We start from the raw sequence: 17,534 nt of genomic DNA, 5'->3' as shown, positions 1-17,534 counted from the left end.
CATAGCAGGAGAGCGCTCCATACCTTACATCAGACTGTGTCCAGGCTCGTCAACGCCTGGGTGAGGTGACAGCGTCACCATACAGAGGACGCCGAGAAAGCCATCCCATCTATTCCCACAATGGTGAAGGCCGAGTGGAATCCGGCACCGTCGGCTCGGGCAGGGCACTCACGAAGCAGGGAGCCTGCGCAACAGCAAATTCGTCGACGCAGCTCGTCGTGTTGCTGCCGGGAGTCATTTCGCTGAGATCGCCCGATCTCTTGCGATGGCACTTCTCTCTTTCCTTGTTTTCGTTTCCTTGTAATATCTGGATGGCTGTGTCCGCATCTCACAGTTAGCCATGTGTACGTCATTTCGCCTGCGCCTTTTGGCTGCAGATGACTTCGGTTGCACCTAATAATGATTGGCGGTTTGTCGCTACGGCCGCTTGGCAGCCAGCGAATCGTCGTCGTTGACCCCTGCAGGGGCGGGGCTCTTCTGTTTGTCTCATTGCCGAACTTAGTAAATTTGTCAGTACTCGAATACCTGATGACCTAACGGATCAAACAGCACAATCAAAATACCACCCACATCTTGATAACATGATAGCCATACCAGGGGTGCCCTGTCTCCGTTCTATCAGGAAACTGACGATTTCGATTAAAATCAGGGGCTTCCTCATGGTTCCCTCGGGCCATTCTAAAATTGCTTGTCGTGGTCGCAAGTCCTCTTGGGTCGTGGTCCTGACTGAGGAGCGCTCTAGATGCGGCGTCTGCTGGGATCAAGGAAAATATGTTGTTCAAATGATCGGTTCACATAGCGCAGGATGTGGTTCACATTCTCGCCCAGTTGAAAACATAGCTCTCGTATCGGCCCTGAGTTAGTGACGCAAGCGTGCGATCCGAACAAGACATATCCTAAATTCTGCCTTGGTCTGCTTGGAGAGTTGTGCCTTGTAGGCCATGCTGAATGCTGCGATTCGTTGCATGGCTGTGAGCGGAAATCGAAACTTGTGTTTTACCAAGGTTGGTTAGTGAGTGATATAACAAGAGGGTCCTGCAGCATCAAAATAAAGACCCCTCTCCAAGTCTGCCATTAGGCCACATGCTTCCCGGGTGCTAGGCGCATTTCGACGGGGAGGTACCCACAGCATCACCTTCTTCGGATCTTGTAGGGCCGGCATCTAGCAGGTCCAGCAATTGGTGCGGGCAGTATCCAAAAAAGGGACAGGAAAATGAAATTGGAAACATCTTCAACGGGATTCGATTCGCCTTAGCTGGCTCCTATTATTCCTGTCATTTGAGCGAAAGAAGGAGAGTGCGGAAAGTTCCCTTGCCCCATCCATCCACGCTAGGCTACTGCGCAGTTGCTTTTGAGATTTAATATGCTGACAAACTAAATGGGGATATCACAACTTCCAGGTGTGATCGTACTGTCAGGGTTCCAAGGGTCGACCTAACTTGAAGGATGAATGGTTCGTTTTGCTCGACGATTCCCGCCCACCCTTGTTCATTAACTAGCCTCTGTTCGCAGTTGCTCTGCAGTGTGGAACGACCTTGTTGATCATGGGACTCCTTGCAACCTTGGGTTTGCCAAATTTTAGCTCGACCGTTCCCCGGTACGATGCAAGGGCGATATGTATAGGTGCAACCCCTCGAATCTAGGTGGATTACCATCTAGCAATAGGCGCCAAAGCATTGCGCTTCGTTTGCGAGTTACACCCTTGCCACTTCGACAGCTAAAGTATTGTAATTCGTTCCAGTAGTGTCGTTATTGTTGAATCAACAGACTATAACTATCGTTTCGAACTGTCTTGCTGCAGCGTCCATCAACGCCACTCCGTGTTTCGCGATGATTCTTGGCAGCATGGACGAGAACAGCACTGGACATAACAAAAGTTGCTTGCTCGCCTGACTCCTTACGTATACTTCACACATGCTGCTTGACCAGTGACTCCTGATAATACGGTTCGTGACATCACCGATTGTAACAAACAACACCATTGTAACTTGGCTGACCCCTTGCGACGGCTGGTTCGCCATAAGTTTGCCACATGCTTTAATATTCTCCTAATAGCGTACAAAATGGGACCAAGTCCAAGACCAGAAGTCGGAAGTGACCAGGTAACTCAATAGACCCTCGGGAGCGTGGTAATGGGCCGGCAAGAACAGATCCAAACGTGGCAGGATATGCCGCGACTTGATTTGCATTCGGACCCGGTTAAGGCCACACAAACGCACTTCTCCACGTCACAGCACCTTCAACACTTTCCGGTGTTTCCCCTAAATCTCTGTGATGACTATCAGTCGAATCCCACTGATGGGTATCAATTACCACCAAATACCTTCGATTCAACGGAACTCTCTTTTCAGAATGGCCTCAGCTTGCTTTCTTCTTGCGAGGAGCCCTATCGTATTGAAGAGCTACCGCCAGATCATCCGTCCTCAGCATGTACCGAGTTCGAAGATAGGGATCGATTCATCATCGAAGCTCGCGCGGAGAAACTGCCATGGAAATCTATCTCAAAGGCGTACCAAGATTGTTTTGGGGTGTCGAACGCTTCGACACCACAAGCCCTGGCGATGAGATTGTCTCGCCTCAAGAAAACGCACCCGGAGCTGCGAGCCGGGGGAGGTAATGTCTCCCCAGTTGTCAAGGAAGCGAAAAAGGCAACAGCTCCCCAAGGCAGGAGAAGTCGACAGGCAGGTAAAATGCATACGTTTACCATGATAGGGGAGGAAAACAAAGATGAACGAGCAGAGGATGAAGATACGGATCCCCATGATCATTCACAAGAAGTATCATCGACGGATGCAGTCCTGGCCACGGAGAAACTGCTCAGTTTCCTTGTGCACCCGGATGTTGAGCATATAGTGAGCCCGGATGACTGCATGGCGCTTGTCAGAATCAAGAGCCGGCTTCGAAGCCAACTTGGATTTGGCCAAGGGTAACTGATGACTCGTAAATAAAGTTTATGACATTAGATTACCGATACTGTTGTGTTTGTCATAATAAGCCCCGGAAGGACACAGATAATGTACAGTGATAAAACAACTTCATTATTAGAAAGTTGCAAGCAACACCGTACTTGGCACGGCCTACAGTGAGTAATCGTACTTCATCTGAGCGCGCACATGGCCATTGATATCAACCACCCCTACCCCCGATGCCGCCACGCCCGGCATACGGCGGAACGGGGTTTGCCAATTCTTTTCTTTCCCCCAAAATCGAAGAGAAGAAAAAGGCGACTTGTCCATCTTGCATCAGTTCTCTCTCATCTTCGCAGGTCTTAGACTTACTTTGCGTATCTTCTGCACAGTCAAAGCTGAAGTCACCTATAGACATCACCTAATGGTGGACCTGTGCTACAGCAGGGAGGGCTTTGCGCTGATAGTCTTGTCGCCAAGAGTAGTTGTATCGCCCTTCATGAGTAATGCGGCAGCTGAGAAATGAAAATTGACTATGTAGAACTCAGTGATGGGGAGTTCTCACTAGCAGGTCAGAACACCTAATTACGAAATAAAGCGGAAGTGTTGGTAGTGAAAATGTCGTGAGAAGAGGACTTAGGGGTTGTATCTATTAGTGACCTCCCCTCCCTAGAACCATTTATGCAACGGGAAAGGTACGCTAGGATCTATATAACCAGGCGAATGGAGCTATCATAACTCGGTCTGTAACATTGGTGCAGCCAGATGTGCCCGATGAGGGCTGGGATGGTCTGGCCTTGCCGGACGCGGCCGGGAGTGCCCGGACGAGCCTGGGCGGGCTGGGGCAAAGAAGCAGTCTTATTATTTCCTGTTCTACATCGCATTGCTACAACGCACAGTACCCAGAGGTGCCGGGCGCATCATGGATATCATGATTTGTCGTGAGCATGGGACACAGGATCGTATCTATAAGTGACCCGAGTCTCTAGGACTAACTATACAAAGAAAGGGTCTCCTAGGATCTATATACCCAGGCGAATGAAGATATAAAGGTATCATGAGTCAGGCTGGAACACTGATGTAACAAAAATGCCCCGATGGAGGCCGGGAAGACCCAGACAGACCGGACGGGCCCGGACGGGCTGGGGGCATCACGACAACTGTGCTAACAAGAACAATAACAACAAAATAACTGCACCAAAATCCGATGGAACGAACGAGATCAACCACTGTCACTTGTGAATAATACTAACATAAGTGTTTGTTACTTGATCAGAACAAGTCTGTGCGACGCTCTGACTATTCGTTAGCCCGAAAAGGGCTGCTTATCAGATCGCGGTGGCAAGGTGTTTAAAGAAAACCAAGCAAATCGCTGGTAGACCTGATCCCCCCTCCCCATTCCAAAAGAGCTAATGCTAAGGAATCACGTTTTATGTTGTTTTCACGAGCAGGCCTGGGCAGCTAACTGCGCCGCGAAGCGAAATTTTAGTAGCAAGAACCCTGTCTTACCATTATTCTGTTTGCATTATTTTGTCACGATGCACAGCGTTCAACTGTGCCAGCTGACACAGGCACCACATGCTTACGCGGCTGTCCAGAGAAACATTTTGGTTTGGCTTTGTTAGACGGCTGCTGCTTCTACCCCAGTCCAGTGACCCTGTGTTCAAGGAGAGGATAGCCCTTGTTATCATTTCATTTCACGTAGATCATAACAGCCGCATAATATTGATTAGTTAGACGTTATATTAATGAGATTGTTTCAACTGGCTGTAACATGCAATCATCACAATGTTGCTAAAATTCTCTATAGTCCAGGTCATCTCTCAAGTAAGAATCGGGGTAATGCCTGAGGATCGTCCCTGGTATGGTAAGGGCCGATGTCGCCTAGTGTTTAGGAGACAAACCAAAGTTGTACTTCCTGACTTTAGATATATAAGGTGACCCGAGGTCAGAGTTCGTCAGTGCTTATCTTGAAGGCTCTCGACTGAACTTTCAACAAAGAAGAAGTAAGATCTTATAACTTGACATATCTTGAAAAAGAATAAGGATATCTCTTGGGCAGCACCATGCCGCATCCTCTCCCATGTAAGACATAGATTCCCTTCATCTCTGATCTACGTGGCTGACCCCGGCCATACCAAGCGGTTTTCCATCGTTTGAGAAGTTCATACCTGAGTTTGAGCTTCCTTGCGGCTGCTCTCGGCACTAGTGCTCTTGTGCTAGTTATCCACGAATTCCCCGGTGAAACTCTCTCATCAGGGCCTCTTGCAGCTTCTTTCTTAGCAAGCTCGGTTATGGTCGCGTTTTTTACAGTTGCCATCACTACCATGCTATCATTTCAGTTTCGAGACTGTCAGACGCCTACCTCGGAAGACTTCGCTGTAGCATGGGCACCCATTGCAATGGCTGATTTCGCACTAGTCGAGTTCGTCATCGGGCTCCTACTTTGGTTCATTCCTCGGCACAGTTGGTGGTCTTTGCTGTTTGTTGGCGTGCATCTAGGGGTCTTGATTCCCATCATGGCAGAAATCACGCTCTGGATCAGGACTTCGATAAAGAATATTGAATTTCGGGTCAGGAAAGATGATCATATATAATTCTTAATGTATTGCCAGAACTTCACTCTAAAAACAACATCCATCTATTGTTCTTACCGCCACATACCTCCCATGTCCTCCAGCCACTTGATCAGTCAGTCTTTGGCCCTGTCAAGGCAGCCTATAGGAAGGAGCTTGGATACCTTGGTCAGTGGAATGATTCAACTGTTGTAGGCAAGAGGAACTTTATAGGCTGTTATCAGAAGGCTCGTACTGCAGGTATGACGATGCAGAACATCAGAAGTGGTTGGAAATAGACAGGGTTATGGCCTGTCTCTATGGCGAAGCCTCTGATGAGCTCCCTACTGCTCCCATCAACACCAGCAGCATCAGGATCATCTGATCAGGTCAGCAAAGGGCAGTCTGGAGGCAAGGAAGCTGAAGGATGGGTATCTGCGTCATCTGCAGTGGCATGGTCGACGCCAAGGAAGATGAAGGATCTAGCTGGGCAGTTGAAGCTATTCACAGAGCTGGAGAATGATGCCTTCACTCAACGCCTTCTATTCAGGAAGGTAAAAAAAGGCTTCAGCGAGCAGGCATATGAGCTGGCAAATACCCAGCAGAAACTGGAGCTTCTGCAGGCCCAAGTCACCAATACTGCAGTGAGGAAAAGAAGGGCAGTCCAGCTGGATCCTAACACTAAGTTCGCCAACATCAAAGACATCCAGCAGGCGCAACTTAAGGCTGGGGAAAAAGAGGATGATGCAGCTGAATCCAGCGACTCTGAATACCCTAGTGAAGCTGAAAGCTGTATTGTTGTTGCATCTAGAAGAAGTCAATGATTAATTGAAGTCGACGAGTATGATGGGGATAGCTTCATTTTTGGGGTGCCGAAATGGGGGGGGGTGCCGAAAAGTGGGTAGTCTGACTTATCAACTTTGCTGTCCCAGTCTACTATCAGATAGGCTTATGGATGTTAAAGAACCTACGGATACTTATGGCCTCCAGATTGAATAGACTGGGCGCACACAACCGTTACCTGTCTCATATCAATACTGTAAACTCATTTCAACTTCAGAGAGACATTCCCAAGCCACTTTTAGAGGCGCTGTGAATTGTACGAGCATTAGGCCAGATCAGATTGACATACAGGTAGCGGGTTTTTCAGAGATAGACCAGCGGTAGTAGATATATAAGGATTACACATGAGCAAGAGTTTTTACCTCCGCAGGAAAAGCGCCTTTCAAAGTGTAGTTCAAATTTCTACTGTGGATTCTGTACACACAAGCTCCATTCCTTCAGATAACGCCACATCCATGATGCAAGGCCCGCCTACCTTTGGCGACATCACCGTCACCTTAAATCTAATCTTATCGTTCCATTTTAGCACCGCGGATACTCCCTGACTGCTTTCGTATCTTGCCAATGGAATAGTGCAATGTGAGCGACCTTTGACAAGGTACGAATGGCTCCCAATCGGCTGTTTTTGATAATCACCCTCCGCTGGTTGGCCGTCAAACGCATCATATTGACCCGTGGATGCTGGCTTTCTCAGCTACCAATTTAAACAGAGTATTGAGTGATAAGGGCTTGCTACCTCGGCATGGTTGGCTCTTTCGTGCTCATGTAGAAGGGTGCATTGTTGAGATATTTCTTGTTAGTAGCGTTATTGCTATCCTTACACTACAATGCTCCAATGTCGCTGGACTAAATTTCGCTGGACGCATACGTATATACCTATTTGATGTGGTAGTTCTACACAGCCCTGAGGACTTCCTTAATCACTGGTACGAGTGTAATGACAGTTCCATTGATCGTATTTTACGTAACATTTCAACCCCTACTGTGAAACCTTTAAGAAATGTTACGTCTAGACAAATCGACTTATCAATGGAACAAGAAAAGTTTTAACTTGGTGTACAGGTTTTCTAAAAAGGCTGCAATGCTTGCGGCTACAACGATGTTCGAGCGTAGCGAGGTTTTGGGCTTGTTAGCTTTCAATAACGAAGCCGAGGTAAGCACAGATGGACCAAGAAATTCTACAATTTAGAGTGGTTAAGAATGATTACTACTATCCAAGCTATCCGTTTTGAGAGTAGTAGAGGCAACATAAATCTAAGGGTGGAAGTCGTTGCACTAGGTCAGGAGAATACCTGGAGCTTCTATTTAATAGTTCATAGGACGCCAGATAATGAATTATAGGAATAGAAGACCGAGCCGGAGCTCGGGGTTCCGCGAGTCACAGTCGTTTAGACGAGCTGATACCTTTTCCCGGCCTTCTGGATAGCCTACCATTAGGCAGTTTCCACAAGCACCTCTCTTTGCACTTCGATGATGAGATTGTTAGTTATCTATCGCGTATCCGCAATGTCTGGGTAGACATCTCATGCAACCATCCGGCAGTTGTCGACATTGCTACAGTATAGCTTCTTGAAGGGCGAGCACCAAAGCTTAGCAAAAGCGACCGAAGAACCGTGAAAGAAGTATTTGATAGCGGCAAAGCCTTTACAAGAGTTCAAGATGCGCAGATCCGTGCAGAGATACGCAAGAGTGTGTTACAGTTCAGGGGGGCTATTCCAAGTCTCAAGTCCTTCCACGAAAGCATGAAGTACACCTCAATAGGCGTCACAGTCGTTCTCAACCTTATGTATCCCGAATCTACTCAGAGGAGATTCTGGAAAAGGTGGCAAACGGATGAAAAGAATGATAGGTGAACTCTTCGAGGCATGTTGCGACGTTCTTGGTCCCGGCCTAGACAGAATTTGGTTGAGACCAGTGAAGGGCTTTTCGTCCAGTGTACAGGGGCGCCCTCGTTCAAAACAGCATATACGTAAGTTGTACTGAGGAAATAAGCACCACTCATCGGCCAAAGACCCCCCGTCTCAAGACTCCTTTATCTGTATGGAGGCTGGCACGCCATTTAATGTCCATGTGCAGACGACTGTAGAAGCCCCACGCACAGTGGATGTAAATCGTTCACCTTCGGTTATGAGTCTGTCAGCGGCGATTAATCCCCCAATTACCAAGGGCCAGTGGACGAATGGCTAGAGTCAAGCATCTGGAGTACAGCGTATTCAATTCTTCCCAACTCGCCAATCTCAGACCATAACTTCTCCTGAATCGCTTTGTCATAGTTTCTGTTACAGTATAAACATTCTGCATACAATAGCAGTTATTTGATAACACCACGGTAGAAACACTGGAACTCACCCTCTTTTGAGTATCCGTACTCGCCTTTTTCAGGTTGTTCTTCGCCCTACTTGAGTCTCCTCCACTTTTCGTTGTAGGCTAGCATAACACAAGGATGTTCGCCAATGGTGACCTCCCATCCAACCGGCTGTCCCATAAATATTAGGAGGCGAAATTAAAGTTGGTGCAGACCCACTCTTTAATGTTGGTACAAGACAGTCTTTGAGGCCCAAGTACGTATCATTCGCAAGAAATAATCCATTCTCCGGACCCCTTCAAGCCGGGCCAAATGTCCATCTCGTTCAGCAGGACTCTGGGGTCGCAACAAGCAATCCATATGGAATCCCTTATTGGGAAACTGCCGCTTCTCCTGAGTCAACGTGTCTTGAGCAAGTCGGTCATATTCTCTGGCGCATTGGATGAAAAGTTCCGGGCTCGCAGTGAAGAACGATCCCTCAGGGATAACAAGACGGCCCATTGTTTCCGCAGGATCTAGATACAGTGGAGGCAGTAGTTGATTAAAAAAAATGCGGCCACAACACGTATCGAAATGTGCTTAAAAGGACTACAATGCGGGGACACAAGATGTGTTTTCAGGCAGCAGCATTTCAGCCTAACCAGGACGTAGATATTACCTAGCTGACAGCGTTATGATGTAATATGTTGGAATGCAGGCCGGAGGACGGATCAACTGGAGTATCCGGAGGTCACGTGGATCCCTTACTCTGGCCTTGCTTGCATCGTGCATGTAGACGAGTAAGAGAATAGGGACCTTTGTTCTTGTTTGTAGCCTGGATCCAGTTAGCAGAGGAACAGCAGTACTTGACCTTGCCAAATGGAGCAGCCCAATGTAGGGCGGTTGGCCAATGTGTCCCTACGGCGTAGTAGGGCGCTCGGATCCCCGTTTACCCCGTCTAACGAATCCGACCGGTCTACTGCTGCGTAATGTGACTCTCGGCGGTGGGAAATAGTGGCCGTCGCCTTCCAGCCGGTGCTTATCATGTAATCTTGATTCGAAAGACAGTGCCCCAGCCGGCACTGTTTGAAAAAGGTTATCTTGGCGGCACGCTTTGCACTTGCTAGTAATTCACCCCTGTAACCAGAGTAGTAAGCTGGTCGGAGGTGAAGTCATCTGGGCAATGTTTTAATGCGTTTCAATGGCCTAGTAGGTCGGTGGGGCGCCGACTTGACAGGGCGCTTCGCTGACTACCGCGTTACAGTACTAGCAGCGTTGGGGCATCTCAATAGTAACACAGTGCAAGCCACCATTAATGAGCGTCTTAAGCAGCTGGCAACCTTCAGGAATACTTGTATTCATATGTATATTGTTACCAGCGCAGCCGCCAAAGCAAATAAAGCAAATCGGCCCTCATATTTGTTAATTTGCCTCATCGCCGCTAGATCCTTGCTTATTTGGCCCTGTTGATAAATCCATCAAATTAAAGGCACGTGACTGCTTGTATTGCCTGATTAGGAAACAACTGAAGCTAAGCACAGGTCTCTAGAGATGTCACGGATGAACTACAAATCCATCGATCCCTGACATTGGTAGAACCCCTCTCTTCAGCCAGTTCTTCGTCAGCTGCAGTCGCTCTATACTCTCTGCCTTCATCGAGAGTCTCTGCGACGTCAGCGTTAGTTTCGCTGCACTGAAGGCTCGCTCACAGTCTGACGCCATGGCTGGGATCGCAAAGACGTCAAGGGCTAATTTACTCAACCGAGGGTACTGAGCCTGACGGTCTAGCCACCATCGCGCAGGGTCATCTGTCTCCTCTGGGGCTTGCCTGAGGTACGAGTGAAGCTCGTCAGACGTCGCCCTTGCTTCCTGACTACGACGACTTCTCAGCCACTGTCTGAAGTGGCTGTCTTCTTGGGAAGATGGGGCCAATGAGGAGGCTGACGAAGACGCTAGTGATACGACTGACACATCGTCATCCTTATACCACTTATTGAAGAAGCGCTCCAGCCCCTTTTCCGCACTCCGTACCCATGCCTCTTGGCCATCTCTACCCCATACTTCCTTGAGGTAATTGAAGCCAAAGTAGGGATGGAGAATAATTGAAGCAGCAAAGAGGGGTGACTCAGCAAGAGCTGAGTAATACTTGTTCAGCTTCTGCCAAGCCAGCTCAATAGAGGTCCGAAGATTCACCTGGCACCCCTTCCGAAGACGACGGAACTGCGAAGTGGCTTCAGCCCTTCGCCGGGCCCAGTCAACCTCCACGTGATCCGGAAGAGAGCTCTCGTTGAAGGATCGCCGAGCTGAAGACCTCAGACTACGACTGTTGCGAGTAGGGAGTTGCCGATCCTCCTCCTCCTCATCTTCCTCATCCTCCTGTACAACAATAGGAGCAATCTCGTGATTGTAGTAATTCTTCCACTCCTCGAGGTGTTCAAGGATATACTCCATGCCAGTAATCACCTCCCAAAGGCGTCCATGACCGTCTCCCTTGCCCCATCCCTCCGTTCGTTTTGTCTGGAAAAAGAGGGGCTCCAGGAGGCTCTTGACCTCAACGAGAACAAGCCAATCCTCATCCGTCAAGTGATCAGAGATAGGAATTTGGAGGGATTCCTCGTCGTCGTTGAGACCTGAAAGGTAAGCCCGGATCTCATGCCTCTTCTCGACTGCCCTCTCGATCATTAAGTAGGTCGAATTCCACCTGGTATCATTGTTGAGGATTAACTGTAGCTCTGACGAGCTTCTGTTGAAGAGACAGTAATCAGAACCACCATCAACCTCCTTTGCGACCTTCTTGAAGCGTTCTGACCGTTGTGGAGAGGCGCGGATGAATCTCACGATGTTCCGAAGCTTGCCCACAGGCCCGGTCTTCCTCCAAAGTTTGAGATCTTCCTCATCGCGATGGACTGTCTGGTAGAATTCCGACTCAGCCTCAAAGGTCTCGAAGTCGCTGCCGAAGAGGAGGGACTTGGCCACAAGATTGAGGATGTGACCGTAACAACGCATTCGATGTGCTTTGCAGTCACGTGAAGTCATCCTGGGGTTTATCCGTGGGTAGAAGGAGGCCAAGCAAGTGTCGTTATTCGTAGCGTTGTCGCAGATCACTACTCCCATACGGCTGACTAAGCCCCAATCCCTCACAGTATCTTCGAGGGTGGTCGCAAGGTTGACACCAGATTGGTTTCCTTGTTGCTGAGTGAAGGCGAGGAGGCGCGATTGGTGCTTCCCCTTCGAGTCAAGGAAGTGAGAAGTGACAGCCATAAAAGCATAAATATTCGGCGATGTCCATAGGTCGAAAGAGAGATGAATCCTTGTAGAGGCTTCGCGGAGTTCAGCCTTGACTGTTGCTCTGCCTCGACTCCATATAGTCTCAAGGTGGTCAGCCATTGAGGTTTTACCCCATGGCACCTGAGCGAATAGATCGACGTTGTGGAAGCGAAGGAGGCGCTGGAGGAAGGTATCGTCGAAGTGGTTGAAAGGAAGGTCTTGACCAACAATCGTAGCAAGGGCGAGATCCCTAATAATAGCGACCTTCGATCGAGGGATACTCGAAGTGGTGAGGCGGGGACGTTGCGAGGGGGGTGGTGTGGCTGTCTCGTCGGAAGAGGGGTCATCCCTGTGCCCATCAATGGGGTCACAAGGGCTAATATGATGGACCCTTTATGAGATTAGTAAGTTGCGAATAGCTTCACGACAATAAAGACTTACCGACGTAGATGCTCTTGAGCAGAGCTGGTGGCGACTGCGGAGAAGAATTCGGGCCGCCCCTTTTCGTCACATCGTTGGCAACACCAGTAGGCTGGCCCAGCTTCGTTGTTGCGACTGAGTTCGACAAGGAAGACTCCATAAGCCCGTACCCAAGTTGTACGGCCTCTTCCACCCTTACGGGCCAGCTGCTCCTCAATGACGAATCGCCGATTCCCCCATAGGATAGGTTGAAGGTCGGAGATGGAGGGATTCGAAGGGAGGGTGGCGGCGCGACTGGTAGCAACTTGGGCTGAGACCCTAGTTGGTGGCTGTCCTAATCTGGTAAGGGCAGTCGCATTGAGAGGTTCTGACATCTACGAATAGCCTTATCAGTAGACTGTACGATAGACAGAAAAAAACATTACCTTGTATGTATGGCAGAGGTGGTAACAGCAACAGGTAGTGACCACAAGGGGATCAAGTAGGAGCTGGGAAGGTAAGGTTGGATAAAGCTAATAATAGAAATACAGCCATTCAAATGGGAAAAACGAACGCCTTATATCGTCAGCGAAGGTTAAGGAAAGAAATTACCGATCAGTAAAGGGATGAAGGGGCTGGTGGGTGAAGTATGGAGGGTGAGGTATATGACAGAGGGAGACTGAAATCCAGCACGCTCATTGGTCAAAGCACCTTAGTCAGAAGTCAAATCAATCAATCCAAATCGGGGGGGTTGGCTTACTTATTTGGGTGGTCTGAATAGCTTCATTTGCTTGACTTAGTTGGACTTTGCGTTGTTGGCGTTGCTTTGGCGGCTGCGCTGATTGTTACAGGCGATCAGCTTAATGGCTGCGTGCATTCTTCTATGGCTGAGGTAGAGCGCCAATCAACTACCTTAGTGTGCACTCTCAGCCAGCTTTATGATCTCGCCGGCTACAGCAGCTATTTCTGCACATAATAAAGCACTTTACTACAGCAAGGTTCCATCCCTACGCTCCTGGCCTGCCGAATTTATGTAAAGATTGTCTGTTACTTTCCTTTTCTTCTTGCTAGTATTGCCAGAAAACAAAGATACTCTCACGCAGGCAAACTAAAAGCGGCTCGTGTTTCTTCCAAGTCAAACCGATGTCTTCCAGTCAAGATTAGTAGTGTTAGAAGTGGAGAAGGGATGCCAGAGTCTCGGTTTGCGGTTGAACGGGAAGATGAAAACCAAAGATAAATTTGCTACGAACGCTCTCATCTTTCATTGGTTTTGTTTGCCAGCGTAAGCGATACAGATGGATTAAAGGGTGCTATAATTGCCTAGTTAACTCCTGGTGCCAAGGGCAAGATGGGTACACGGGCATTCATGGCTATTGGAGCGCTGCTGAGCGAGCAACACTCACTTATGCATGACCTCAAGTCGTTCTTCTAGCTACTGTTGTCAGGGACCGATGACTAAGGGGCACATGGGGGGCACCGGGGGCCCGGTATGCAAGGGATCGGCCGGCATATCCATAGTCCGACGAGGCATTTAAGGGCCTCCAGCGAAGCCAGGGGCTTGAGGAGGTCAGATCGGAATGGTCATCCTTACCCATACCTACCTTTCAGTCTATTGAGGGCATCATCATCGACTCTTTCACTCTGTGCGAACCCAGTCTCTGACAACTGTTCTGGATATGCGTCCAACGAAGAGAACGGCAAGGACATTATTCCCACTGAATTTGACAGCTGGAACTACGAGAGGGGGAAAAAGTTGATCCTATCAAAATTTGGTACGGTTAGTGATGAAAGTCTCTTCTCAAGATTGCAGCAGATTGTTTCACACCGTACAATCAACCTTTGATCACGTGAATCAACAAGCTACGGAAAGGGGTGTTTACAAGCGATGAGAGGTGGAAAATCCTGGACCCTGGGCTCTACTCTTCAAAGATAAAGATTTTCACGACACACAGCAGGTTTGAAAAGTGTTGGCAGGCGGTCCACCTACCGTCAAAGCCATCAAGTCAAATAGCGCCAAGATTTGACTGATATGACTGCCTCTTTCGCCAGCATTGGTTGAATTTGGCTTGTTGGCCAGCTATCCACAACTGGTCACGATGCCACGAATGAACCAACCTCAACACCAACAGATATGACACTCCCCTTCAGCTAATTCTTTACCAGCTGCGACTGACCCACCATCCGGGGCTTTGTCGAGTACCTTTGTGGCGTCAGGGTCGACTTAGCAGCACTAAACGCCCTGTCACAGTCAACAGCCATGGCTGAAACGGCGACTATGTCAAGTGCCAGCTTGCTGAGGAAGGGCTATGTCGACTGGTGGTCTCTACACCACTTGGTAAAACTCTCTGTTGATTAATAAGGTTACCTAAGGTACTTCTCAAGCTCATCTTGCTGTCGAGATTTCTCACAACTTCGTCCACTCTGTACCCATTGCCTGAAATGACTGTCTTTGTGGGATGGAAGTGTAATCTCAAGGATGGACCTAGAGTTGTTAGAGACCTCCTCTGACCTACACCAAGTGTCAAAGCAGTCTCTGAGTCATTTCTTCGCGTCTCGAACCCACTCAAGCTGAACCCCTTGGTCCCAGACTGCCTCAAAGTATGAGATACCAAGTGAAGGGTGTAAAATAACAGAAGCAGCAAACAGGAGAGACTCCTCCAACTTTGTGTAGTAGGAGGAGAGCTTCTGCCAGGCCAGCTCAGCAGAACTATGGAGGTGCTCTCCGTATTCGGATGAAAGGTCCCGAAATCGGTCAGTACGTTGGTTCGAGTGCTCTCTTATATGATGCGGAAGTTGAGATGCCTGATGAGGCTGACTCTGGCCGTTAAGTTACGATCGAATGGGACGTGATGATTGGGGGTTTTCCTCGGCAGTCAGGTTAATCGTAGGCTCCCTTTCTTGCTGAAAAGCAACAGGATGGGGAACAGAATTATTCAGATTCTTCAAATTCTCAAAAAGTTCAAGAAGATACACCATACCAGTCATGACCCCCTGGAGTCGACCATGCCCATTCCCCAACCCCATTCCTTCTTCCTCTTCGTCTGCAGGTAGAAAAGCTCAAGGGTAGATGTAACTTGAACCAGTACTTTCCAGTCCTCTGAAGAATGAATGTCATCGTCAGGTGTCCTCCAATGGGCATCATCCTGCTCCTGGCCCAGTTTTCGTAGGTCCGCATTTCTGCCCTCCTCTGAGGAGTTTGACGGAGCATGAGGTACATGGAATTCCTGTCGTCTTGTGGAGGGGGTTTGAATCCTGAGACCCCTGGGTGAATAGCTCGAAATCTGACCCAGCATCAACCTCTTGGGCTGGATTTTCTATTTTAGTGTACTTGTCATGTCTCCTCTGGCCCTAATCGTCGTCTGTAAACTACTAGTTGCTCGTCTTCGCTAGGTGTGGTCAAGTACTCTGAATGTGACAGCCCGAAACCCTTCAGATTTATCGTTTCGTCAACAAGACTGACTCGGAGAAGACACTTGGCAGCGGTCGGTATAGGTGAGTTTCCTACAGGGAAGCCGTTGAAAAGTCTCATGCAAATGTGTTGCTGGAGCTAAGTGTAATCTACATCAATGAAAGAGCCAATATGAAAAAGAAACAAGTCTGAGCGATGAGGTCTAGACTTGCTAATTGTATAAAAGTAACGCAGTAGCTTCACGGCTTCCGGAACGGTGTGGACTCCCGTCTACCCGACATGCCATGTCCTCCAGTTTACTTTGCATGCTGACGACTTCGTCGCAGTTGCAAAGCGACCAATCGAAAAAAGCGATATTTTCTAATATCTGCGGCGTTAAGAGCATCCATTGGCGGCATTTCCAGCCCTCTGCTACGAAATCGAGCGGAGCGGGGAAGTTGGTCTCGGATCATCAGACGAGGCTCTGTGCCATCTGCGGCCATCCGCTGCGGCACTTTAGTAAACTCGGTGCTACCTGGTCCGCTATTACTATTGTGTCGAACGGCGAGGTCCACTGGTGCCGACTCAGCATTCAATGTGACGTTGGGATGCCCATGATGTTTCGCGAACCAAAGTTGCTTGGATACTTGTTGGGAGAATTGACGATTGTGCCTGCTACCTTGACGGGCCGGAGCCACTCGGGCGTTGGCTGCATCTCTTACCAGTATCCGTACTGGCTCACGTGCTGGTGCTATTCTGAGCACCTCTCCACTTCGTCTCTCGTTTGCCATGATAGGCGTTCGGTCAAAGACGGCAGATTCTTCGTGGAACTGCGCGCTATGCTGCCCTTCTGTGATTGAACAGTTGGCCCCACCATGAGAGCGAGGTGGGCTCTTTTTACCGGCAGCGTTGTCGGCATGGCTGACTGGACCGTCCTTGATTGCTCCTGGGTCGAGCACGCTGCTTGGACGATCATGATTGCTTAGACCAATGCGAAAGCCGACTTCTGACTTGGACCCTTGAGTCGTACGAAATTTTGCTTCGTCTTGAAGCTCGTTCTTTGAGTTGTCTGTCACCGAGTTCGCTACGTGGCGTGGCTTTTCTTGGATACGGCAAAGAGTGACGGCAGCCTCAAAGACAGTGGCATCGGTGGTTCCCTCACTTCTATCAACTTTGTCGATTGTCTTCACCGAAATTTCGTTCTGTGCAGGAGTCCTTGTCCACCGTCCACTTTGAGCAGCTCGGTCATGCCGGTGCGGGACGCGGAGTTGCATGTCGTTTGAAAGCTTTCGCAACTAGAACGTAATCGTGTCAGTTCAGGCAGTAATTAACTTTTTCTTCAACACCACAGCTTACAAGTTGGTTAACATTCGGGATGCTCTGCCCTCTCGGAACATGGACGGCTCCGTCCATTTGTTTGGAGATCAGGTTGTAGTAGATGACGGCGGAAAACACATTGGCCTCCTGGCCTAATTGGATCGCTTGTCGTTTAGCGCTACCACCAAAATCTTGAGCTTCATTTTTGGTGTACTTATCGCGTCTGTACTTTCCTGCCGAAGATGTATCTGCCATGGTGCTCTATCATCGGAGGATGAAGGCGCGGAAATAAGCGTTTCGAATTGTGTTGTCCAGCGCATCAACATCGTATGGGCTTCGGCCGCTTAAATACACCTTGAATGGACATGGAGCCAATAATGGCTGTAGTTGACTCCGAAGGCCAAGGATGCTTGATTCCAACGTGCCCTTGGACTCCGGCTCGACAAACCCAGTCCAAAGCATAGCTTTTCTCCACAGGGACGTCTGTCTTGGAGTAGTCGTTTCCGGCCATTTGTTGGCTCATTACCAAAGTAAGAGCAAAAGTTCGCTTCTGTATGAAAGCGGGTCTGTCACTG

The 17,534-nt window shown here is 48.9% G+C and overlaps 3 protein-coding genes across 3 annotated transcripts; 2 read left to right on the top strand and 1 right to left on the bottom strand.

The window, feature by feature from the left end:
• Window positions 1–659: 659 nt before the first annotated feature.
• Window positions 660–891, top strand: CDEST_15392 (uncharacterized protein; the record flags this gene model as incomplete). The annotated part of the gene is made up of 1 exon (XM_062931548.1): window positions 660–891. The coding sequence occupies one exon, from the start codon at window positions 660–662 to the stop codon at window positions 861–863; it is 204 nt and encodes a 67-aa protein (XP_062787599.1). The 3' UTR covers window positions 864–891.
• A 1,241-nt stretch (window positions 892–2,132) lies between these two features.
• CDEST_15391 (uncharacterized protein) lies at window positions 2,133–2,930 on the top strand (the record flags this gene model as incomplete). The annotated part of the gene is made up of 1 exon (XM_062931547.1): window positions 2,133–2,930. One exon carries the CDS (start codon window positions 2,133–2,135, stop codon window positions 2,928–2,930), a length of 798 nt encoding a protein of 265 aa, XP_062787598.1.
• Window positions 2,931–15,172: 12,242 nt separating this feature from the next.
• CDEST_15390 (uncharacterized protein) lies at window positions 15,173–17,337 on the bottom strand. The gene is made up of 2 exons (XM_062931546.1): window positions 16,999–17,337; window positions 15,173–16,937 (listed from the first exon to the last, which is right to left on the bottom strand). The coding sequence occupies exons 1-2, from the start codon at window positions 17,212–17,214 to the stop codon at window positions 15,960–15,962; spliced, it is 1,194 nt and encodes a 397-aa protein (XP_062787597.1). The 5' UTR covers window positions 17,215–17,337; the 3' UTR covers window positions 15,173–15,959.
• Window positions 17,338–17,534: the final 197 nt, after the last annotated feature.

Source organism: Colletotrichum destructivum, chromosome 11, assembly GCF_034447905.1.
Source record: "Colletotrichum destructivum chromosome 11, complete sequence".
In the NCBI taxonomy this organism is placed as follows: Eukaryota; Fungi; Ascomycota; class Sordariomycetes; order Glomerellales; family Glomerellaceae; genus Colletotrichum; species Colletotrichum destructivum.
Note: the sequence above shows the minus strand (reverse complement) of the source record. Positions and strands in the feature narration are given on the sequence as shown.